Source organism: Diabrotica undecimpunctata, chromosome 2, assembly GCF_040954645.1.
Source record: "Diabrotica undecimpunctata isolate CICGRU chromosome 2, icDiaUnde3, whole genome shotgun sequence".
NCBI classification, from domain to species: domain Eukaryota; kingdom Metazoa; phylum Arthropoda; class Insecta; order Coleoptera; family Chrysomelidae; genus Diabrotica; species Diabrotica undecimpunctata.
Genome location: NC_092804.1, coordinates 115386954 through 115414243, shown reverse-complemented (window position 1 = coordinate 115414243; position 27290 = coordinate 115386954). Strand labels below are relative to the sequence as shown.

Here is a 27290-nt window from a genome sequence, read left to right as displayed (position 1 = left end):
TGCATTACAACATCTAAAACAACTAATACACTGAGATCTATTCTATCCAAAACCAAATACAACAACATATAGCAAAGATCAAAGAACTGCATTTATAAAATACCTTGCGAATGAAACAACTTTTATCTGGGAGAAACTTCAAGACCACTAAGTGTTAGAATAAATGAACATGAATCTTACATTAAAAAAGAGACTGATAAATCTCAGTATTCAACTAACAATTAGTACAAAGTTTAAATTAAAGATGTATCATTAGTTATGAAAGAAAGATATAGTAAAAAAAGAAAAGCCGCCACCATACCACTTAAATAAATCGAATTGGGTAGCAAACACATCAATAGAATGCAAGATCTGGTTACCAATGCTGAAAGACAAATTTACCAGTAAAAATATACCAATACTAACAAGTTAATAGCAGGTCAGAGACAAATCACAGAAAGATCAAAATTTTATATCAATCCGAAAACGCTCCTCAGAATTTTCAGCTCCATAAGTGTGATCATTGCTGAACCCTATAAAATCGAGGCCAAGTAAGTAACTATCAAATATGTGTTCTCTCATACCATCATAAACATTTATAGATTAAAGATCAGTTTCACAATTTTAATTTCAGAATTTTTTGAAAACGATTTTTTGATTAGAAATCGAATCGTCAAAACAAAATAAAAAATGTAATTATCATTGCAATTAATTGTGGTTTAATCTCATCTAAAAAAAATATCTATGTTAAGCATGCCACAAGAAAATAGTTTCCGAACTATTGTCTATACGGCAAGACTTTGAACTTGGTGACGCTATTAATTGTCATTCAAACAAACGACAAAATTACCAAAGGAGCAATCATAAGTTAAGTAACGGAGCGGACAATGGAAAAACTTGTGAGATCGTATATTCAATAATGAAATCCGCCGATAATCTACTGTGCAATACACACTGTCTCTCTCTCCAATGGCGCTACAGATCAAATCGAGCCTTGGTTTCCTCCAAACTATGCCTCCAACCTTGCCGGTCCCGTGCCGATCTTCTCCAGGTTCTCACGTCTAGAAAACTTTGCGCGTCCGATGCCACTTTATCCTCCCTCCTTTTCCTTGGCCTTCCTTTTGGTTTTGCGCCATGCATTTTACTATCTAGGGCTCTTTTTTGACAATCTTGCGGTCTCCATTCTCACTACATGACCAGCCCATCGCAGTCTCTGAAGGTTGCAATCATGATACAATAATTACCGATGGACCGGAAGATTGAAAAAGTACACAGACGTTAAATACGTTAAGTATGGGAATACTTTATTTGGTGTAAATACATCAAAGATAAATCGCAAAATTATTATAGTTAGTATAGGACTCGTGGTTGCGTGCTTACCTTTATGTATTTCGTTTTGTTGGAGTTGATTATTAGGCTTAATTTTGTACCTGTCGTACCCTGTTTACCGTTCTCCCTCCAATATCGACATAATCAGCGTTGCCAAAGATTTGTATTAATTTGTTATTTAGTGAGCCTGTGATTGTCGTTTGTCACGTACTTATTAATTTCTCCAGCGCAAGAATGGACAACACGTAGAAGAAAGGGGCACTATAATTCTGCAGTTCACTACGTCTGACCGGATCTTAAATCTGTTAAGATGTGATCAATCTGACTTGTTCTTCCGTCAGAGGAGGTACAGGTTACTTTGTGTATGTTACACAATTCCTTTATATATTTGCCGCAGAAAATCAGGAGGTATGTTGATTTGGAGTTATAGCGCAGAGGTCATAAATTCCGAGCGCGTCTGGTCAGCTAAAATGGTATGTATGTAAGGCATGTATAAATGCTAGTTTTTTATATACTTTATTATAGTTTTATATTATATATTATACTTTTGTCCTATTCTTTAGTAATCTTTTGAGTATACCTCTTTTTGTTTTACTGCGGTTACAAATTTCGCATGTGACTAGTCATAAAATTTTAAATTACTTTGCTTACTATGCAGCAAATTACTGTTACGATATTCTATGATTCCCTTTTTTCTTTTATTGATCACCAAAGATTTATTTTTACATTTAATTTGTTCCACTTTATTTTCAGAATGGCCCTCACGGAAGAAGAAACACTTGATATAGAATATGCCGACGATATTGACGAAAATTAAGTAAATCCGGAAGTTATGATGAGATGACTTAAGATTCGGAAAGCGAACAAGAGCAGGATTTAGAGCAAATAGGAGAAGTTTTACTGAATAACATACAAGAAGAAGAAAGTGTTTCTCTAGGGAAAAAGATGGTACAGTGTGGAGATGGTGCTTTACATAATTGTGGAAAACAATAATAAATATATTGAAAGTATAGCAAGCAATTTCTCACGAGAGAGGGATGCAAAACTTACAAATCTATCTGAAATTCGCACTTTTATAGGCTTTTTATATTTGGTAGGGGCATATAAAGCCCATCACCTGAATATAGAAGATATATGGTAAACTAATAACGAAGGTATAGAAATATTTAGACCAGTTATGTCCATATCACGATTTCGGTTTCTTCTAAGGTCGATCGTGAAACCCGTAATAGACTGGATAATATGGCCGCCATCCGATTATGTGCTGACGAATTCGTAGAAAAGTGTAAATTGGGATATAACTCCTCAGAATTTGTAATATGCGATTAAATGCTTTCTGCTTTTTTAGGGAATTGCCCTTTGATACAATATATTCTAAGCAAACCGTCGAAGTATGCACTCAAAATTTTTAGTTTATGTGATCGCCCATTTACTGTAGATAATTCCCCAAACGAATTGTAAAAAGAATATGTGCGCCAATAAAGAATTTTGGGCGCAACATTAATCTAGATAATGGGTTCGTTAGCATTCCTCTAGTTTACGTTTTAGAAAAAGAATTTGGATTGACTGTTGTGGGGATCATTAGAAAAATAAAAGGAAACTGCCCCCTGAATTAATTAAAGTATCTCATTCCCTAAAATCAAGTCTGTTCGCTTTTAGCGATACATGTAACTTAGTGGCATATATCCCCAAAAAGAAAAAAGTTATTGCTTGTTTCAAGTCTGCATGCTGAGGACGCTATAGATAAAGACACAGTTGAACATTATAAACCAAAAATTTTGACGGTTTATAACAATACAAAAGGCGGGGTTTACGTCGTTGATCAGCTGTGCTCCTCCTATTATGTTTCGCGAAAAACAACACGTTCACTCATGGCAATTTTAACTGCTTCCTGCTGTAGATAAAAAGTTTTTGTGCAGAGAACATACACGTGCAGTATGCGAAGAGTACCAAACTGAACTTATATCGGATTAACTAAATGTTTCCTTTTTTTATCGGAGTAGAGAGCAGTTTTTTTAGCGTTCTGTTTAGTTTACATAACAAAAAAAATTAAACGCAGAATGAAAGATTACATTATTACCAAGGGCCGAAAGCCAATTAGAATAAATAAAAAAATTTCTTTTGAATGAGATATTTGCAATTAAAAATCACACTTAATTTTCTCTTCTTTTTCACCACTGTAACTTACTAAAATAAATATTATAGAAGTTTTCAGTGACTTTCGGTCCTCGGTAATAATGTAATCCTTCATTCTGCGTTTAAATTTTTCACAAATACTTAGTTTTCTCAGGATTCGAAAAAAATGAATTCATTTTTTTTTGCAATTAATGTTTGGTTTAAAAAATCACAAAAAACTCACAAATTAAAGCAGTTAGGTATAGGGAATGCTTAATAAATAATAAAGTATCATAAAATAACATTTCGTTACAATACCAAAATACAGGGTGTTCCATTTAAGAAAACTCATAAAATACTCATTCCGAGTTTCGACCCACCCTGTATACCAAAATTAAATATTTCGCTATGTTAATAATTTTAGACAATAGTAGACTAAAAATATTTTGAGTCAATATGGATAGTCAAATTTTGAGTTTGAGTAAATATTGTCGATATGAATGAGCCAGATAAAATTAAATTATTACTAGAATTTTTTACCGAGCAACAAAAAAAAATTGTTTAATTTATTAATGTTTTGTATTTTGAGAACAATTTCTCAAATGGAAATCAAAACGTCAAATAAACTTAATTTTAAAGTAAAAATGTGGCTTATGTATTTCCAACAAAAATAGTAAATTTAATTAAGTCTCTTCTGAAGTTCCTCTTTAATTTTCAGTATTTCTCTTGCCTCTTTGCTTGAGGATGGATGAAATATACGCCATTTTCTGAATAAGTTTAGATTTTCCATTTTTAATCAATTTTGCCGGGATACCTTCTGGACCGCAAGCTTTACCATTCTTTAAACTCCTTTCTGTCAAAGTTTTCACAATATTTACAGATTCTTCTTATATTTCTAGACCTTGTATGACATTATTTTCCAAATATTCTCTCCGTTCTTCTGTCTATAAATTTTTGTAGCGCTGCATTCCACATTTGTGATTTTATACAGTTTATAGTTACTTTATCTTTAATTTTTTTTACGGCATTTATAAGTCGCCAAGCCTCTGTGTATTGCCTGCCACCTATGTATGTGTTTATTTTTCACACATTTGCAGTTCCATAAATATTTTTTTTTCTTTTGAACTGTGGTGCGCACTGCTTGATTTAGTCTGTTGTATTTCATATAATATTCGTTAGGTTTAGTACTTAGCCATTTTTGGTAAAGCGTCTGTTTTGTTGAGACTGGCACTTCTGTTTGGTCCTTCAAACAGAGTTGGTTGCTTGGTTTGGTTTTTGGATTATAGTCCTAACACCTCTTTTGTATGACCTTTTTTGTGCATAACCCATAATATACTTTTATATATTTCTGCTGTGTCTTTTAAGTTGAGAGACTGATCAAGTCGTCTCTGATATACTTCCCTAGTGCATTCATGATTAAAGCTTTGTAGGTTATACTTAGGTTCTTCAATTTCTTCTAATTGCTGTTCGATTTGCGACTAGTATCTTCTGATATAGGGAACCATAATTTTACTTTTAACTAGAAAGTGGTCGAAATCGCAGTTTGCTCCCCTCATGACCGTGATCATTCATCTTTAAACGTGAATCTTGTTTTCCAATAACGTTGCCGATCACTGATTTATATTATCTACCTGAATATGTGTATATCTTTGTGATTGAAAAAACCATTGGATATATTTAGTCCGTTATTTTGATATTTATTGGTCTTCCATTATCATTGCTAGTATCTTCTCCGTGGGAACCAATAAATTAACTACTATTTTGGTGACCAGTTCTGCTATTGAAATCGTCAAGAATTATTACTTCTCGAGTAGTGCCGATCTTTTCAATTACTTCGTAGAGCTTTTCGAAGAATTCTTCTTTTACAACAACTGGTTCATCACTTGATGGAGTTTATACGGCAATAACAGTGATTTTTTTATGTTCACCAGAAGAATGTTCTCACTAATGGCTTCCCAATCCGTAATGTTTTTTTATTTCACTTTCGCTTTATAAGCATGGAGACTCCTCTTTTAGATCTTTGGTCTTTAGGTACTCCACTATACAAGTCAACGTATTGTCTTTTTTGGATAACTCCTTTTTTCTTTGTATCCGTCAGTGCAACAAGGTGTAGATTAATACTTCCGACTTTTTTTAATATGTAAAATTTTCCGGTAAGTGATTTTACATTCCATGTTCTTATTTATATCCATTGTTTCTTTCTGTACCCGTTTTCTTCTTAGGAGTTTTCTATCTCTCTCTCTCTCTCTCTCTCTCTCTCTCTCTTCTCTCTCTCTCTCTCTTTCCAATGGCGCTACAGCCCAAATCGAGCCTTGGCCTCCTCTAAACTATGCCTCCAAACTTACCGGTCCCGCGCCGATTTTCTTCAGGTTCTCACGTCTAGCAAATTTTGAGCGTCCGCTACCATTTCATTCTCCCACTTTTTACGTGGCCTTCCTGCATTTTACTATCTAAGGCCCTTTTTACAATATTTCGGTCTCCAACCACCCAACCTGGAGGACCATAATTTTCTGTTAGAGTTTATTGGTTTAGTCGACACCAATTTTAAGACTCCATAAACTCACCTTTCACCCTCTATCCTCTACTACATTATATACACCTATTACAGGCCATGTACCCACGAGCCTTACCAATCGTTACCCTTACCAAGGAACGATACAGTTACAAACTGGAGGAATAAAGCAATAAACGAAGATGAGTGAAGAGGAGAAGGTTAACTATTACATCGACCTTCCAGGTTCGTTCTTCTTCTTTTTATATCAAGACAGACATTGTTTCTGGAATTCGGTCGTGAGATTTTTCAATTTGTTTCAAACCCTGTCCTTTCATTAAACTCTTGCCTTGCCACCAGTCACCAGAAGTCACCAATACCTGATTTACCAGTGTATACCCGCCTAATTTCACATTCATAGAGGACATGTATGGCGGTTTCTTCTTCCATTTTACATTTTACGCGGCAAGTCCACTCACATTCTGTGTTGTAGAGGTGTTTCCTCAATCACGATCGTTTTCAGTTCTCGCCTGCTAAGATTTATTAAAGAATCACGATTGTTTTCAGTTCTCGCCTGCTAAGATTTATTAAAGTAGACTAAAGCCTAGTTGTAATCTCAATGTTGTTAATGATTTTCTTCACACTATTATTCTATGTTAACATTCCTAATCGGTTTGAGGGCTAGCTAAAAAATAACGGTACAAAGTCGGCCGTAGGAGTGCCACAAAGCACCGCTCGCGACCTAAAAACACATGGCACATGGCCAAATGTATATTGGGCGAACATGAAGTATTGCGAGAAAACAAGCAGAAATCAGCTTAGATACGTAACAGGTTTTCTTACTAGGCATGAGCAGTCAAGGGCCACCTGCATCCAATGGGGCTGTTTTACGAAGACTTAAGCTACAGACTGTAGCAAAGAACTGAAGTAGTCAACGATATCTTGGATGATTATATTGCAGACGCCAAACAGTGACTCCAAAAGTATATGGAACACATCCACTAGACCTATACACGTTGGCACAGGGTTCCAGAATTCTGGAACGTGTATCATGAACAAATGGAAGATGTATAATAAGCCAATTGCCAGCAGTACGAGCTGTTTATAACAGAAGGCATCCAAAAAAATCGGTTTTAATTCTGTTTTGTTTTTTTAGTATATCTATTTGTTTTTTTTTATCAAAATGTACTTTGAAGAATCCAGTAGCGTTGCTTATTTTTGTCCAATTATTCTCTACATTCGAATACATTCAATTTTGCGTTAAAGTTGATGTAAGCGATTAGTTTATTGTTTATTGACGTTTTCTTTAATTATCTTCAACAGCATATATTATATTATTAAGATAAAATATTGGTAACGAATTTCCACAGCTTATAAAGTAAACAATGAATTGGAAAAAAATATTGGAATCATGTACAGGAAACAATTTGAGAGAATAAAATCAGAAAGAAGAAAAAACACATAATATAAGGAAAAGAAAGTTAATCAACATGAACACAACAAACACATTCAAAGCGGAAGCTTACAAACCTCATCATCGTCAGTTCCATTTCCATTAGCGTCTTGTAGATTTAACTGATATTGGGGCATGTCGATAGAACTTCTTCTACTGCTATCACTACTTTCTGCGGAAGCATTGTAATCAGTATCACAGATATCGGATGCGACACTATTTCGGTTTTCAGTACCACATACATTAGATCTGACACTTAGCCTATTTTCTCTCTCCTCTACTACTACCTCTTCATCCTCGTCATCTTCTTCATCGAGTTGTGTCATTTGTCTGCTACTGTCTACTGGCCCTTGATCGACTATAATTGCTGGTACGTCGGCCTGATGATCATGCAAATAAAATGCTCATGCAGGTTTCTATTTAATGTTAGTTAAAAATGTAACAATTATGTATTACAAGAAGCAATAATGATGTTTTTGGTAAAAGTTATTTGACTACGACGAACATGTATGTAAGTGAAAAATGCCCATGATAAACTTATTCATGCAGTGATATGTTTTAGTCGATCCCGGAATTTTTGGGTGATTATTGACTAATATTTCTAAATATCTAAAAACAAAAAGAGGTTTTTAACGACTTCGACATAGAAATAATTGTCAAGCAGTCTACAGAACATTCAAAAATCACGTCGGAGTGGAGAGCAACATAATTCACATTAATTAGCAGCTGTTGAAAATAAAAATAATTGGGAGAAAGGAAATTACTTATCTCTATGAGAAAGCATATTTGAACATCAAAACGAGATAATCTAGCGGTATTCAAAACGGACGCTATCCGCTTTGCATACAGCTACCGTTTTGCGTCCCAACACATCTGCTCATCCAAGTTCCTCGCACCCATTGCCGTTTTAATTTTAGTTCCCCAACTGGTGTTAGGTCTTCCTCGTTTCTTTCTGCGAGTTTCCAATTCCATACCGCATTTCTCTCCGATTCTAATTACGTGCCCGTACCACTTTAACTGTTGCTTTTCTACGTCTTGCACACTTTAACTTTTTAATTTTAGTTCCCCAACTGGTGTTCGGTCTTCCTTGTTTCTTTCTGCGGGTTTTCAATTCGATGCTGCTTTCAGTAGTCAGGTTTATATTCAGGCTGTTTATAGTGTGTTTCCCATTGTTTTCCTTTTATTATTTCCAACTCAGATGTTTGATTGTCCCTTCTAATGCTGTTTATGAATTGCATACTAGGTAGGACTCTTTTTTTTTAACTTCTACTTCCTCCGTCCCCCATATATTTTTACCTATCCTCTTTACTCTACCTGTTTTTACTAAGATCTCGCCGACAGCCGAGTGTATTGCTTCCTTTCCTTAACGTGTCTATATGCTTGTTCTACGGTATCGGATTCCTTGTAGCTTTTTATCTAGTCTTTTCCGATATTATTCTTCTTACGCTCTCTTAATTGAGGTTTTCTTTGTTATAATTAACCTTTTCAATAATCTCCATTTCTACATCCTCTTGCTCTTTTGCTTGATTCTTAAAGTGATAAAAGTATAATTTGCCTTCGACTAGGTTATGTCGTTGTATAGGTCTTACGTTTATAGAAACTGTTCATTATTCAAAGATCATACTCTGCACACAGGTCGTCTATTAATCTTTCTCCGTTGTCATTTACTGTATTTTCCCATGCTTTCCCGCTATCTTATCAAAATATTCCTTATACTTCTTTGAAAATACCCACATCTAAAAAATCCTAGGTGAGAATTGGGAATATTTTGGGAGGTTACCAAATGATAATCAACTTTTAATAAACATCAGAACTGGAAGTATAATCTCTGCTTCTTTTCCATAGAACTTTCACAGGCCTGTCCAATATACATTTAACCATGTGTTTGACCGAGTATACTTTCCCAGTACGAATTATGTTGCGTTGCGTTTTCATGTCGCCGTTGCTGACTGCGTTTTTTTGACACTTTTACGGTCTGCTCTGGACTGAATTATTTTCTAGCTGATCCCAATCTGACTAGTTCTTCATTTTCATGTATTTCCCAGTGATTTGGAACCCATAGCAGTGTGGCATTGTTATGTTCCGCCAGTCTGTCGAGTTCTTCTTGGCATTCCCACACTAGACTAGAGTCCACCTTAAGGATTCTAAGAGCTCTTGTGGGTGCTTGACTATCTGTGCATATATATTATTATATATATGAACTTGGTGTTCACAATAACAGAGGCAAGCATCTGCTAGATATAATTCTTACTAATAACACTATATAAAAGACGCCTTTATATACGGAAGTTACCAGCGAACAAAGATAGCAACAAATAGTCAGAAATCAGATTGATTGCGTTTTAATAAAACATATTCTTAGATACCGAAACGCAATACAAGCAATCCAAGCATACCCAAGATCTGATGTATTTTCTGATCACGACCCACGTATTGCTAGATTCCGCTTTCAATTAAAAAAATATACTAATACATCAGATCACATCACATCAATCAAAAGATACAAATAAATCCAAGCGCACTCAAGTTCTGATGTATATTCTGATCACGACCCATTTATTGCTAGATTTCTACTTCGATTAAAAATATACAAATAGATCACAATTAAAAAGTATATATATATATATATATATATATATATATATATATATATATATATATATATATATGTATTATATATACGTTAAAGTCGAAAAAGGGACAGCAATGGAAAGAAAGGTGCCAAAGAATCACGGTTATGGAGCCAAGCGCTTACAACAAGATACAAGGAAAATACTGGATGACAGATGAAATTTTACAAAGATAATGAAAGAAGGAAATTCAAGAAAAGCAAGATCCGATATCATGATTTAGAAAGCATACCAAAAAGAAAACAAAGATATTCAAAAGAACTCTACTATTCAGAAGAATGTAAGGAAATACAAGACTTAAAAAACAAATATGACAACTTCAATTTGTACAAGAAAGTAAAAAACTAGCTGAAGTAAGAAAGAGGAACACATAGGGAAAGGTTATTATGGAAACAGAACAGAAATTATGCCGATGGAGGAATGCACAGAGAAATTATTTAAGACGAATCCGTCCGATAGCTACGCCACTAGCGTGCTCATTTCTGTGAGAAGTTTACTTGGTTCATGATTCGGATACCGCAAAATAAAAAGTTTAACGTAATAGTATACATCCAAAATGAATTTGCGACTTAAATAAGACTACACCGGTGCATTTGATCGACCTATGGATGAGCAGTACTTTAGCTCCTTTGAGATGTGGATCAAATTATGAACGTTGTCAAGTGTCAAGAAGAATGAAGAAAGAAAAATATGTTAAAAGGACAATAGTACCTCAGACATATAATGCGTCCGGTTTATACACCGGTCAATATTTTTCATTATCTACTATACATCGAAGCGTCTACGTCCAAATTGGGTACGGCAGCACAATATTATGTGAATATAGACCGGAACCGTATAGTTGATTGATAGTCATTTAAATTTATTGATTATATAATATGTTTTGAACTACCGAATAAATTATACAATGATCTAAAAGTTTTAATCCAACCTAGTAACATACAAGTCAAACCTTACTTTTTCTGTAAAATTATAATTTCCGATATGAAAAGATTAGAGAAAGATTATAATGGATGTTTTTTTAGAGGTATAGAACTGGAAAATGGAATAAAACAAAGATGATAGCTTTGACATGCAACGTAAACATCCAAACCAAATAATTTCCTAAATATCCAAATAATTTTTTCTCTATTAAAAAAACGTTGCGGAATAAAAGCGATGAAATGATCATCAAATGATAAAATCAATTGAATACTATTTGTAGATGATCCCTTAAATTTATAGCTTTCTTTTGAGATGCAAAGTGACAAGTTAAAACATTGATAACCGTCTCAAAAAGTATTATTTTTCATTAATTATAAAATTTTAGGTTAGCTTTAAAAAGTTTTATTAACAATTTTTTGTTCCCAAATATTTTAAAAACTTTAACGTTTATAGAATAATATTCCAGTGTACACCATCATGTCGTTTTTTTTTTAAGTTACCTTCCTACAAACCGAATTACTTACGCTACAGTCAAATTTCAATTAGTACCGGAGAATAAACATATTAGGTATGTATTATTTTGGCTCGTGGCTCGTCCCAAAAAAATATATAATGTAAAAATATATAGTCCTCTATTATTGTAATGATTCCTGAATATCCTAATCTTCCTTGGAGTGTTGTTTAATTAGGTATATTGTGCTCAAGTCTTTTGTGGCATATGCCCCGGCATTTTTATTCAAATTATGTTTTCTCTTCAGTCGTTTTTATAATTAGTAATTAAACAACAAATACAAACGAGTCTTCTACGGTTGGAAGTAAAGAGACATAAAATTGCGACACGAATAAGAATAATTATTTTAACAATGTTTAAAATTATAACAATTATTATAACCACACTTAAGAATATGTGAAAACTTAGTTTCAACTTTTACTTTGCACTATAATGATACCTATTTTGCATTTCAACCTTGTTAAAACAACAACCATTATAATGTTTATGGCACTGTAAACTTCATGTTTAGACCCCTCTTTTTTCTCATCTACCCATTTTTTAGGTTTAGGTTTTTTAGGTTTAGGTGATATAAGTTAAATTTTTCTATAAAAATACTGCTTGATTGGAATTTCTGGCTTCGTAATCTAAAATCAGATTTGGTTTGTTAAACCCGGATGGATTCGAATCCGGATCTCCTTGATGTAAAGAAAGAACTCTGAAAGAAATTGAGCAAAAAATTGTATTGAAATAAATTTTATTTACATGTTGAGTTTTGTTACATATCAGAAAAAAACAAGAAATTATTGTGTGGAGAAGAAAATATTTTAAAGAAATATGTACACTTCGCAGCATTGAACGGAAAACATATTATTTGGATGAAACCTGGATTAACGAAGGTCATACAGATGGAAAAGATTGGCAAAATTTAAATGTCAAAGGTAAACGCGAAGCATTTATAGAAGGCTGCTTTACAGGATTAAAAGCTCCATCAGGAAAGGGACGACGTTTAATCATTATCCATATAGGAAGTGATACAGGGTTCCTTGATGATGGTTTGCTTCAATATGAGTCAAGAAAAACAGGAGATTATCATGAAGAAATGACTTCCGAAGTATTTGAGCGCTGGTTTACGAGAATCTTAACAAAATTAGAACCTGGTCAGGTCACGTCAATAGACGCTTTAGCGTAACTTCCGCGACAGCCGGGTAGCATCAATAAGCTTTCTGCAAATTTATTTGTTTTTTTATAGCTTTTTGTAACAATAAAACAATGAAAACTTTGTTTTCGAAACTTCCACAAAATTTATTATAAAATCTTATCACTACAGCTGTTTCAGCAGAGTACCTTTCTCAAGTGATCTATTTTTGGTATGCATTTTAGTCTTAGCACATTATAGTCTTTAACAAAATAGGTTGAGGAGGGGAGAACTGTTTGTCTCAATTTGATTAAAGACTATAAAGTGTAAATGCATACCAAAAATAGATCACTTGAGAAAGGCACTCTAAGTTTTGAAAACAAAGTTTTCAGTGTTTTATTGTTACATAAAATGAATTTCCATCAAGTAACGGTTGAATCCATAAATTATAGCTTTTTGCTTATGGCATTCTGTATTTTTAGGGGAATGTCGGGAATAAGCCACAAAATATATTCAAATGTTTAATTTACTGACGTTTCGATCTCTATAAAGAGACCGTTTTCAAATATATAAATGATAGATATATTTATTTTTTATAGCTTTTTGCTTGTGGAATTCTGTATTTTTAGTAAGAATTTTGAAAATAAGCCACAATATATCTATTTACATGGTTAATTTACTGACGCTTCGATCTCTATTCCAGAGACCGTTTTTAAAGTTAGAAAAAAAAAAGAAAATAAATAATATAAGATTATATAAATAATATTATATAAATATATAATAATAAACAAATAAAATAAATGTAACTATCGTGCATATCTTTGAAATCGGTCTTTGGATATAGAGATCGAAAAGTCAGTAAAAACCTGTAAATCAATTTATATTGTGGCCTTTTTCGAACAAATAATATTTAAAAAATATAATATAATTAACGTTGAAATAAAAGTGAGTGTACGCCACTGGATGTTCATACGTCTTTCCCCACTTCTCTGCCTTCAAACGATGAAATCACTCTTCCAAATAGTGGAATTATAGTATAGTTTTCAACATACTCAATAATATATGTAGTAGATGTCATTATATTTATATAATTTATTTAAATTTATAGTTACAGATTTTAACTATTTTTCTTCTGTTTGGTTAAAAAGAAGTGCCCCAAATTAACAACACACTTTCTCTCCGATCACCGAAAGTTGTTAAGTTCTGTTAGTTATTAATTAACAAAATGTCTGCGTTTCATGCCTTTGTAATTCCCTTTATTGGATTCGAATTAAACCAGATTCAAGTATATGAGCAGTTCAAAAATAAAAACAGATTCGATTAGATTATAAATGAACAGATTATAATGTTCCACCATTGCACTTATTTATTAATTGATTTAAAAATATTTTAAGTAAAATATTTAATTTTGATCACTGACGGCTAAGTATACATTGCACGCGAAGCGGAAAGAGCTGCGAATTTCATAGCGGTGCGATTCAATACTGTATTTATATTACTAGCGATTACAGACGAGTAGGCATCCAGTTTTTGGCATCTCAACAGTTTGGCAGCAGTTATGCCGTCCCGTTTCAATCCTGTTAATGTATTCATACTTGAAAATAGTGCTTTAAAAATTAAAAGAAAACGTCAATGGGTGCATGATATAAATCAGGACAGAAGTACATATAAGAATTTCACTTCTTCTTCTTTGAGTGCCTCTCCTATCGGAGATTGGATATCATTAGGGCGATTCTAATTTTATTTACTGCTGTTTTGAATAATTCGTTAGTGGTACAGCCAAACCACTCTCTTAAATTTCTCATCCAGGACATTCTTCTACGGCCTGGATTTCTGCGTCCTTGGATTTTTTCCTTGCATTATATTTTGTAGGAATGTGTACTTTTGTCCTCTCATCAGGTGGCCTAAGTATTCAAGTTTTCTCTTTTTTATATTCAGTATTTAAGAATATCATATTTTCTACAAAATTTGTACAAAAACCACAAAAGCGGTTTTGAAGCTATTTTAGAATAATCACAAATACTTTTGACTACTTTGTATTTGTCCCTCTGTCCATAATAATATTAAAATATTATTTTAACCAAATGCATGTGGAAATAGGAGCTTGAAGGAGTGAGAAGACTCTCGCGAATCCTCTCTCATTCGCACGGTTCCGCTCGGAGTAGACACACTTCATCCCGCCTCTCATTCAAAATTAATACATCTGTCGGTCCTTGAGTTAAACTCTTTTGATATAGCAATTCTACAGCAACAATATGAAATACATTCTGTGAACGTGGGTGATTGAACTCATTCAACCCACTCGTACCGACCCTGGGAGCAGTAGAAACAATCTACTAGCAATTCCAAAAAAGGAAAAGGATAAGTTGCCAAACTTTAAAAGAATTGTGAGAGAAACAATCGGGGCAGTACCCACAATAAACACAAAACAAGAACTGAAAGAATGAGTTGTGAAACTCGAAAAAACGATACAAAACGCTATCGATGCTAGCACCATATAAGAGCAAACAACAACCACCAAAGGACGATTCAGGGACGTCAGCAATGAGGTGAAAGAATTGATAAAAAAGAAGAACAAAAAAGAAGAAGAGCTAACAGAACAAGAAACCAAGAAGACCAAAGAATTGCTGATGAACTAAATAGATAAGTCAAAAAACAATTAGATAGAAATGAAAGATGGGACAACTATATTCAGGAACTGAACAAAACAAATCTGCGTTCTGGAAGTTTTCGAAAACACTATGTCAGGATGGCAAACTGCATAATCTTGCCAAACCTAATATACAACAGATAAAATAAACAGACCGTCCAAAATTACATATCTGGCAAGCTTTGAATATACCTAGACACGTCCCACTATGGTACATATTTAGGGATTCGCAACAAAAGAGAATCCTGGGAACGATGGACGAAAGAACGCACGAAATCTTTAACAATCTCAGTAACCATCCGAACACAATATTATGAGGGTTGACAGACTATGAAAACGGAGTATGGAGATCCAGGTACCGAAAACGGAGTGTAGAGATCCAGGTACAACCATGAACTTTACCAATTGTTCAAAGAGGCACCGATCTCAGAATTCGTTAAACTTCAGAGACTTCGATGAGCTGGTCATGTAGTGAGAATGGAGACTGAAGGATTGCCAAAAAGAGCCCTAGATAGTAAAATGCAGGGAACAAGATCAAAAGGAAGAACACGGAAAAGGTGCGAGGATGAAGTGGCAGCGGACGCGCAAAATTTGCTAGACGTGAGAACCTGGAGAAGATCGGCGTGGGACCGGAAAGTTTGGACGCATAGTTTGGAGGAGGCCAAGGCTCGATTTGGGCTGTAGTGCCATGGGAGAAGCGAGACAGGACAGAGAAGACCCCAAAAAATTAATACATTATACTCTATATATTTTATTTATTTTACTTAGTTATTTTTATTTTTACTAAACCAGTCACACTATAAAAAATAAAAAGCCACAAAAACATATACACGGGATGTGTGATGCCTATATAGACCTGGGAATGCACACCCCACCCACTACCACTTTCTATCTCATATTATTTGATCTTAACCTCTTACTAACAACCTTCTGTTATAGCAGCCATGAAAACAAACGCGACACGTCAAGTGAGTGCTGTTTCTCAGTCGCATAGATACACAAGATGCCCATCAGACAAAAGGCCCTTCAAAAAACAGAGGACGTCCGATTATCCAGGGCAACCAAAGCAACGTTCAGTACGTAAGCCTCCCCATTCGTTATGTTCTACGATGGGGAAGGGTGGTGGCATAGCTTGGGGGTTAGATAGGTACCACTCCAGGATGGTTTGATTTTCGGATCTGTGGTAACATTCTGCAGACTTAAATTAACAGATTACAGGGTACTGAACATACTGGACATATATCTTAAGTTCTTCCCTTGAGTTCTTCTTGTGTTTTGGGTATCCATTGTTTTTATACCGTAGTCGGGTATCATCCTACATATATTTGCTGAGGCATGCCTCATCTCTTTTTGTTTGTCCCGGTCCCCCTTGTCACTCTACGAGCTCATCTGTTGTCAGATTGTCTTTTCACACAAGCATCCCAATGCAATTTTATTTTTATCAATTTTTCTATTATATCTGTGATTTTTTTACTTTGGGACTTCACTGTTCCGCTATGGAGACCTGGAGAGACAAGTAGGAGATCAAGAATACAATGCAAATATACTGGTAGGATGTCTTAATAACACTATCTGACGAAACCGATGATTAACAACACTGAGGATGATGTCAATAATAATTATGAATCAAAAAGTCAATATAAGATCAACTAGAGGTCTGGAGGAGAGCAGCTAAGGAAAGGGATACTTGGAGGCGGATGCAGGTGAAGACCAGGGCCCGACTTGGGCTGTATCGCCATTGCAGAAAGAGGATATAAGACCAATAATGCCGTATGCATCAGAAACAAAACCCGACACAACCAAAAACAGGAAACTCGCTGAACGGCCGAAAGAGAAGTGAAGACATTAGAAGAAAATGTATCATACAGGGTATAAACTAGTGGACACTAAACAGAAAAAAGAATGGAATTATCACAAAGTCCAACAGACAAGACAAGACTAATCCAAATAGCAAGAGTCACTAAACAGTAAGAAGTACCGGCCGACTGCCAAAATATGTAGTGACAACCTTCCATAGATGTATCAATCCATCAATGAACAAGCCGCATTTCTTATAGACGACAAGAAGATATCTGTGCTTTTGGTTATGTCTCCAATCTATTCGTTTGTAATTCTGTCTCACAGTGAAATCTCCAAAATGACTCGAAAATCTACAGGTGAATTTTTTGAAAGAGTTTCAAACTGATCGAATCCTTTCTAATAATTGTGACTGAAATGTGGGCATGTTAGTATAATAAGTCAAAAAGACAGTATCTACAGTGGAGTCATTCATAAAAAATCATGACACCCATCTTTATTGCTCAACTTTACGCTCAAAGGGAATATCATCAATGCTATTGAATGTTGATATGTGATACTACTACTATCGGTTTACAGCGTTCTCCGACGCCTTCCGACTCCTAACCGCCATTCTTCTCTATTCAGCCATAGGCCTGGAGGGATTTCTCTTTCCTCTAGTTCTTTTTCAATTCCCTCTCTCCAGCTTTTTCTCGGCCTTCCTCTTTTCCTTCTCCCTTGTGGTGTTCACGTCAAAATCTGTTTTGGAATCCTGTCATCTGGCATTCTCTGTACATGGCCGTATCATATTAACTGTTTTGTTTTTATGTCATCAACTATTGTATGCTTGACTCCCATCATTTCACGTATTCTCTCATTTGGTATCCGATCTCTTCTTGATTTTCCTGCTGCTCTTCTCCAGAAGTCCATTTCTGTTGCTAGTAACAGTTTCTCTGTTCTTTGTTTCATTTGCCAAACTTCGCTGCCATATGTGATTACACTTTTAAGTATGGTGTTGTATATGAGTTGTTTGTTCGCTTTAGATATTGTTTGGTCCCACAGAATTCCGTTCATCATGGATATGGCTTTTCTACCCTGTATGTTTCTGTCTTTTATAGCAGCATCGAGTGTTCCATCTTGAGTTATCTTCATACTGAGATATGTGATTATATTGTAAAAAAACATTATATTAGATAGATTGTTTGATTGCCCTTGGAATATATCCATTTTGTCAAAACGCTTTTTCTAAATAATGTTTCAATCCATTCCTTAAATATTCAGATTCACATATTCGGGTAGCACGACTCGTTTCTCTTTTGTTGTTTTCAGGTATAGTATGCTGTGTCCGCATTCCGATACGTTTTCGTTCTACTAAAACAATTAAAAATACAATTCGTTTGTTGTTCTTTATTTCTATGGTGAACTGTATCAGGCAATTGCTTTTTCACAATTAAATATCTACGACCAAAAACCAAAGAGGTATATTTCAAAATGTTTCCAAAATTTACCCTTGGATTAAAAAATAACTAGGTAGAAAAATTTATTGCAAAAGTATACTTCCTTTAATTTGTTATAGGTATTAATTAAGAAACATTTGAATTTGAACTTCTCATACACTTGATTACTTGTTTACTAAACGGTCTTATGAAATTAACCCACTGTTTTTTATGATAAAGAGTTAGTTATTTCATTAAATGAGATGAAAATCCCTTGAAAGTAGCATGTAACGCTGACATTGCGTGAATATAATCTTTGCCATAAACATGTGGTTGTTGTTTTAACAAATAATTATTATTCAAATTCTGAAAATGTTCGGAGAACATAATAGTTACAGTATCTCTTTGTATTTTAAACAAAGAACACATATACGTGATAGCTAATACATCAGATTTGTGTGAGGTCACGCCATCATTTTTTTAAGTGATCTTTACTAAACAAACCGAGTTAGCTATCTTATCTCTCCATCACACAATTTTAAAATATCTGAAACATTTCAGATGGCTTATGCACAATAAAGCAAATAAATATATGGAATGCTTGAATGATTTCAGAATGAAAGCGGCTAGTAGGATAATATAAAAAACTTATGTGTTAGAAAATACGCAGATCTTTATATGGTGTTGTTGTCAGATATTCCATTTTTCCTTACCTAAGTAATTCTGACTAAGCTCGCGTAACAATTTGTATACCGATATACCGAAATGTAAACATTTCGAACTTTTATTAGATTTTGTTTTGTTCCCAGATCCTAAAAGAAAAGATGGCTATGATCGTAGCAACATTTGTTTCACATATGACTTTTCATGTATTTTATTATCATTGTTACTATTTAAATGGGAATCAGCCACAATTGAAGTTTAAAATACGTTAAAAATTAAACAAATTTTTGTTTTTGTTACTTGGTGAAAAATTCTTATAATTTAATTTTATCTGACTCATTTATATTGACAATTCAGACATTATATTATACATTTTAAAGTAGATGACTTTAAAATGATATTGCCAATATTGTTGACTTGCGTTCCTGGGACGACTTTACTTGTAAGATAGTTCATTCGATTACATGAAATCAACTTTAACTTGAAAGTATCCGTCAGAAAGCATTACAATATCTTGCTATCTCTCTCAATCATTATTTTACTTTACTTTAGCTAAGATCAGTCATACTTCGATATGTTATTTTTCAGACATATTTACTTCAGATCATATTTACTTTCAATAAACACTAATAATAAAATAGGAGAAACTTCATGGAAGCTCTGATAAAACGCTAATACCATATGAAAATCGATCTTATTACACAACACCTATAAATCAAATTTCATTATTATCCTATAGGCCGATTCTGAAATAATTAAGCTGTTCCATATATTTGCTTTATATTGTATATTTACTTGCTAACGTAATCGCTATCGTCATCATGAACGTTCTTTTGTATGTGTTGTCATTATCTTTGCCTTCATCCCTATGCGGGGTCGGCTTATTTTTTATATTTTCTATTCGCTCCGTGCGTGACTGACGCGACCTACGCCGTCATCTGACAGTTTTGGACCTACCAATTTTCAGGTTAAACATATGACATATGTTTGACATTGTTAAATACATGCGAAATTGACAATTATTAATAATTAACTTTTTAATTATATTTTTCAGTTTATGTACAAAATAAATGTAGTATTAAAAACTGGGTTTCTCAAAATTTATCATAATATATCTTTTCAAGCATAAACGGAAAAGAAAGGAAAAAATCTAGTACTGGCAAATCAAGTTTTTCACGAGAAAGAGCATATATTTAAAAACAGTAATAGTAAAAGTTAGGATATAAAAGCTAGGTCATCAGGCACTCTGCAGTTAGCTTGAAGCCTTATAAAATATCATTTAAGGTAAATTATTTAAATTTTTCCTATTTCAATTGCATAAAAATGAAGTTATGTGATATTTACTTTTTCATATTAATAGCACGGATCCATCTTTTTCTTTTCTCTAATTTATATGTAATCTTTGGGAACCTATAAAAACTACACTTACTATTTTTGCTATTATTAGCACAATTAAATACGCAACATGTATTTGCACACATTTTTGATAAAATTTATGCGTAAAAAGGTAGATCCAATTTTGTCATATTTCGCCGCTACGCACGCTGGCATCGTTTCAAAGTACCCTACCATGGTCACGCACGGAGCGAATATGTGTTCCTTACTTTATATGTTGTTAATTACAAAAAAGTTATCAAACATGTTTTCAGAATATGAATAAACTCCCGACATCGACCTTTTAAATGAGTTTATTTAAACATACCTGAGATACATCACCACGATCGTTTGATTCTTCATCGGCACTTATGTGAAAACGACGTTCAAATACTTCTCTTTGCTCTTCGGTTTCACCACTGTGAATATCCTGATTGCTGAAAGAAAAATTGTAGATAGAATTTTAAATTTTACCAATAACATAATTTCAACCAAACTGATGAGAAATTTGATGATGGTTTCAACCAAACAAGATACTAAAAACTGTATATTTCCATCGGAATTTGAGATCTCAAAGGTCGATTTATATAATTAAAGGAAGTATATATACAGGGTGTTTCATTATGAATTGTCCATATAGTAACTGGAGAAACCTTAGCACAAAATACGAAGATTTAACTTAAAAAATTTAAATAAAATATTCCTTCTTACCGACATAGAGAGTGTTTATTCACAATATTCCAAAATGATTTTAGCCCATTGCATTAACACCTTCCAATATTTTTATGTTCAAACTTGGCAAACAGTTTACACATGTTAAGTTACTTTAAATAGTGTTAAAAGATAGTTTTCCGCTGTTACCAGAGGCGTGCTGCAGGGATAGATACTTCCTTTTTCCCCTCACAATCAATTCTTCCTTACTTTTTACGTACATATCCTTTTGTCTCTATGCAAAAGAGTAAGTAATTTTTAAATTATTTACATTTCAATGTAATGTTTAAAATACATAATCGTATTTTATTGCTAACATCCATTTAACACGAGTGATAACTATGCTACTAATAAAGTCATACAATTTAGTAGATTCAGTAAATTCCATATCAAATGATTTTTAATATTAATGTTTTAGTTCATAAAAAATCAGAACTATGATTTTTATTATACTAAAACAATTTCTCTTTGGAAGTTTTCGGATCAAGCTTGTTAATAAAATGATGGTTACATAGGACAAAACTATTGAAAGAAATGTTTATTTAGACTACTGTAACAATAAATCAATTTAATAAATTTTCAAAGTGGCCTTTAATCACTTCAATTACATTTTTGAATTCTATCAGAAAAATTTCTCCTAACCTTCAGAACATTTGTTGCCATAATTCTTGTCGGGTATTAATTTTTTGGGCATACACAACTGTCTTCCTATGTCCCCAAAAATAAAAATCTAATGGATTAAAATCAGGACTCCGAGCAGTCCATGGAAACTCACTTCCTCGCCTTATCCATACATGAGAAAACTGCTTGTTCAAATAATTTCGCACCACCAAATGTGGTGGGGCGCCATCTTGCATAAACCACATATCTCATCTTTGGTTTAATGGTAACTTCTCCAGTTCTTCAAAAAGGGTATTTTGCAGAAATTCGAAATACAAATTACCGTTAAAATTTGCAGGTAATTCAAAGAGACCTGTTAAATTATCCCTAAAAATTCCACACCAAACATTTATTCTCAATTCATGTTAAAAAAGTGTTTCTCTGACAGCATGTGGATTTTCGTTATCCCAAATGTGACAATTTCTCCTATACGTGTGAAAGTGGCTTCATTAATAAAAAGAATATTGCTAACGAAATTGTTATTTTACATTTGTCCAATCTTACTGCCATACTAAATGACATCAGTCTACATAATTTTAAATGAGCCCTACAACTTGTAAGGTTGATAATTTCTGAAAGAGTGATTTCATAATTCCAAGAGCTAAACAGATATAATAACTATTAAAGATTCATGAAAATTTAAGATTAAAATTAACAAAATTTATTAAAAATTTGGTTAAATTATTAGAGACATGTGAAACAAGCAAAAAAATAAGATGATGTATTTTAAACGCAAATAACTTAAAAACTATCGCATTGAGACAAAATGATGATGATATTTACGTAAAAAGTAATGAACAATAAAAAAAAACATGATAAAATAATTATTACGACAGTGGCGTAGATTATAAGGGGGAAAAGGAAGTACCTATCCTTACAGCACGCCTCTGGTCATAGCGGGAAACTACCTTTTAACACTAGTTAAAGTATCCTAATATGTGTAAACTGTTTCTCAAGTTTGAACAAAAAATATTGGAAAGTGTTAAAATGGGCTAAAATCATTTTAGAATATTTGAAATAAAACACTCTATCTCGGTAAGGAGGAATATTTTATTTAAGAGTTCATGGTTAAATCTTCGTATTTCGAGCTAAGGTTTCTTCAGTTACTACGTGGACGATTGTTAATGAAAGGCTTAAACGCACCAAACCTTTCGAATTTGTGTGATAACCATCAATTTAAACTGACAGTGAAGCTAGCCACATTAGTGAAGCACGTAGTAGATTAGGTTCTATACAAAATGTTGATTAATTATAGGGAACTGTTTTCTTTTAATTAAATCAGTTTTAATTGAAAATGTAAGAAAATCTCAAGGTACTAATAAATCATATTATTTGTTTTTCCTTTAACCTCTTCTGTCTTGGGTGAAAAATGAATATTTTTACAACCACCTGTTTTCCAACATATCTCTTTTCACTCACTCACTTCTAATTGTAATTTTTCCACAATTTAAACAAAAATGTGCGAATTAAAAAAATTATTGTTATTAATTATTAGTCGGAAACGTTTCCTTAATTGACTTTACTGCTTTTATCTGGAAATTATGTACTAGATGTGATAAAGAAAATAAATAAGGATTTTGGAAAAAACTAATTTGTTTTGAAAAAACAACATTCAAAACTAAAATTATTCGCAACAACACAAACATTGAAACATGAAAATCAACTGACAAACAACATTTGGTTTTATTTCTTTCTTTGCAATATAACGCCATTGCCTATACTTTGGCCTTTTCTGAAAGCACCGTTGCCGAGTGTGCGATGTGAGAGTGTAAGGAAACACAGAATCTTGGAAATCTTATAAAAACAAATTAAACTGTTTTACATGCGTTCCATTTGAATTTAGATCAATGGTGAACGTGATACTTGTAGAATAATTAATCAACAAGAGAGCGCAAATTGTTATTGTAAATAATCAAATATTTACTACTCCCGACTTTATTGTCGATAGAGTACAGTATTGTTGAAGACTTTTCGCAATGTAAGTCACGACTTGCGATCTCAATCAATAGTACGTGCGTTGAGATTTGTAATAAAATAAAAAGTACAATACGTCTGTGTTTTGCGGAAATTTTAACCTAAAATCCAGTTGGGCTAGTATACTGGGAGCCCAAAGTCACAGTGCAATACCTCCCAATTTGACACATCTGCTTAAATCGAGGTTTTAAACCTAAAAGGCGCATTGGATGCGCCTTATGTAATACAATATATCAAAAAGCAACATCCAAAGATATCCATTGGATAGATATAGATTTTTATACATTTAGATTGGGACGACCCATAAAATTTGAAGTTATAACCCGATTTTAGCCAATTTTTTTAATGAAATGTAATAAAAGGTCTACTTCGGAACACATGCAATTTTTTTTTCAAATTTCCACTTTTTCTTAGGCAAATATGGAGAATTCTAATTAATGCTTTTTTTATTAAAAAAATCGTACGCCACTGATTTTAAAGTGGTTTTAAATAGCTAGGACAAAAAGTTTATTAAAATTATTTATTAATAACGAAGTTATGATAACTTCAAATTTTAAAGCTCACTAAGCTACGAATAAAAAAAACATCCTGTATTAACTATCACAGAAACTCTCGTAATTGGAAATATTTGTCGTAGTTTATATTTCTTTGTTGTTAGGGATTAATTTGTGCACATGCCTGTCGAATCCTTGCAGGAAATTCGTCTACGTCTCTTGGACAAGTTTGGTAAACTTTTTGTTTGATAACTCCCCAGAGAAGTCTAAAATTGTGGGATCTGTATATCTGGGTAGCCAATCTGTCAATGGTCTACCACAGTCTATCCGATGGTTAAGAAAATTTTAATTTACCCATTGCTTCACAGTTCTGGCGTAACGAACAGAATAGCGATCTAATTGGATACACAAATTTAATTGTTGAAAGTTTAAAACAAGGTCTTTAAGTTGATGTATTCCTCAAAAAATTAAGGACCAATAATTCGATTGTTTAGTATACCACACCAGACATTGATTTCTTGAGAATACTGGCTTTTACAGTTTATTATGAATGGGGATTATCTGCTGTCCGATGGCGACAATTTTGTGGTGATGCTACTCCACTTGTAGTAAAAGTGACTTCGTTGGTAGCAACAGATTTTTAGAAAATTTTATCATTCTCTCTTCTTCTTATTTGTAAGGAGTTATTTTAAATACTAGTTTTGTTACTGATTAAAACTAGGACGATCAGCACGTCTGTCATTAAATCTTATACAAACTTCTTTGGCACTTCTATTCCTATCTCCTAAAAGTATTCAAACTTAATCTTGCAGTAATGCCATAAAATATTATTAAAAGACTTGGAAGTTAATATTGCTGCCGTGCATTCGTCACAAATGCTAAACAGTAATATCATTTTCATGGCAACTAAGATTTAAGTTGAAATATTACGTTTTGTAACTTGTAAAGTTAATAATCGTGTAATAAGTGCGTTACTTTCAATAAATTTTGATGTCATTTTCAATTTTTTTTCATACAGTCAAGTTTTATTATCAAAATTATTTAAAAAATAATAATTTTATTGACTATCTGTAAATACAGGGTGTTCTTTGGTGACTCGTAGCTTAATAAATTTTAAAATTAATTGTCATAACTCGGTTATTAATAAATATTTTTTAGTGACATTTTTGTCATGGCTATTCGAAGCCACTCTAAATCAAGTTGCGTAGGAATTTTTTGAATTAAAAAATAGCTAATAAAAACTCTCCATCTTCTAATAAGACAAATATTATCGTAGTAAGCCCTGGGTATTTGAATAATATTATATCCCGAAGTAGACCTTTTATTACATAACATTTAAAAAGATTGGCTAAAATCGGTTACCAACTTCAAATAGACCACCTTATAGATTTGTTTCAAATCTAAATGGATCACACTGTGTAATACGCAGCATCGAATTTTTGTAATAATATAACAAAAGAAAATTCCTGTATAAATTAAATGCATCCACCTTTAAAGTCACAAGTTATGTTGGCACACCTGGCTGTCAAAAAATTAAATCCCCGCAGAATTATCGTGATTATAGTATTTAAAATTTTATCACATCTATAGAATTATTAAAAAGAACTATAAAAATTTGATCAACAAACGGTTAAAGCACATTTTTTTGAAAAATAAGACAATTACATATTTTTTTTGAATTCATCATCAATTTTTTTTTAATTGAATTGAATTTTTTTTACTTTAATTATTATACCTCAATGTTGGTCTTTCCCACTGTGTAGTCCTTGCTATATGATTGACATAATACGTTCGTCCATTGGCATCTTGTCTTTCTTCCCAACCAGATGGCAACGTACTTGGCTGCGATTCTGTCGTTGGAGTGATGTATAAGGGCTGCAAAGAATAATTCAGGTTAGAATAGTTTCAAATACCTAGAAGAAACATTGATTTTTAACAACAAAAGTATTGAGTTAGTAAATCGTCATTTTGCTGAATTTTCGAATTGAATCGTTATCCGGAATATTTCACTTTACTTGTAATAGGAAATATCGGAGCTACACATTAACTTATATTGCAAGATCCCCATTTTGTTTTCATTAAAGCCTAGTTTACATGAGCCGAGTAGCCATTCAAGTTACTTGTACAAGTAACTTTAATCAAGGGTTCAAGTTTGAAGGGCATTCAATTAAACCATTTACACTATTTTAGTAAAATAACTGAACTTAAACAGCGATTCAGAGAAGAGAGAAAATTGAAGCGAAAAAGATCGTCTGTTCTATCACCAGACTTTTTATGTTTTGCAATTTTAGCACGTTCTTGGGAATATGTCCTGCTCAGATTTTTTATTTTGTTCTTCAAATATTAAGTACCAAAATCATCTATTTTCATTTCTTGTTCTATTTTATGGCAGAATCTCTCGTTTTTTTATGTCTATACTCACTACTAGATATATCCGAAAGACATGTTTGTTCTTTGTAAAACTCCACAAACTTTAATGTTGTCTCCTTATTTCACTTCATTTAATAAAATTCAAATACTTATAAATCGACTTCACACGGCCAATTCTTGACAGCAAGTACGTATTTACTTGAACGACTGTTTACATGAAGCAAGTGTAGATAGGCCGTTCAAGTATGGTCCCACTACCACTGCGTTCCGTGTTGGGGGCGCCTTCTTAAACAAGGAAGTTGGATGGCTTTCAAGTTACTTGACCTGCTTGTTCAAGTTCTTGATCAAGCGCTTGAATATTTGTCTACACGATTCAAGTTACTGGTGTTCAGTTACTTGCTCAAGTAACTTGAATAGCCACTCGACTCATGTAAACCTTACTTAAGAGATTAGCGAAGCTCATTATAAACACTGTGAGATATAAAAATGTAAAACTACTTTAGCTCTCTCCCATGTTGTCCAGATTTGCTAGAAAATAGAACCAGATACCAGAAAATAGAATTTTTATAAACCCAAAAGGAAGTCCAATATACATCAGAATGTTTACTTTTTCGAAACCTGAAGTGTCAGGGT

General features: G+C 33.2%; 1 protein-coding gene across 3 annotated transcripts in view; it reads right to left on the bottom strand.

The window, feature by feature from the left end:
• Positions 1 to 27290, bottom strand: part of Nedd4 (E3 ubiquitin-protein ligase Nedd4) — a 144687-nt gene that overhangs the window by 34697 nt on the left and 82700 nt on the right. For 2 of the 3 annotated variants that reach the window (XM_072523307.1, XM_072523308.1), the window contains exons 7-9: positions 26023 to 26162; positions 20777 to 20885; positions 7445 to 7747 (exon numbers count right to left, since the gene is read on the bottom strand). In XM_072523307.1, the coding sequence (XP_072379408.1) occupies positions 7445 to 7747; positions 20777 to 20885; positions 26023 to 26162 (552 nt within the window). The remainder of the gene's footprint in view (positions 1 to 7444; positions 7748 to 20776; positions 20886 to 26022; positions 26163 to 27290) is intronic. The other variant, XM_072523309.1, reaches the window with a different exon arrangement.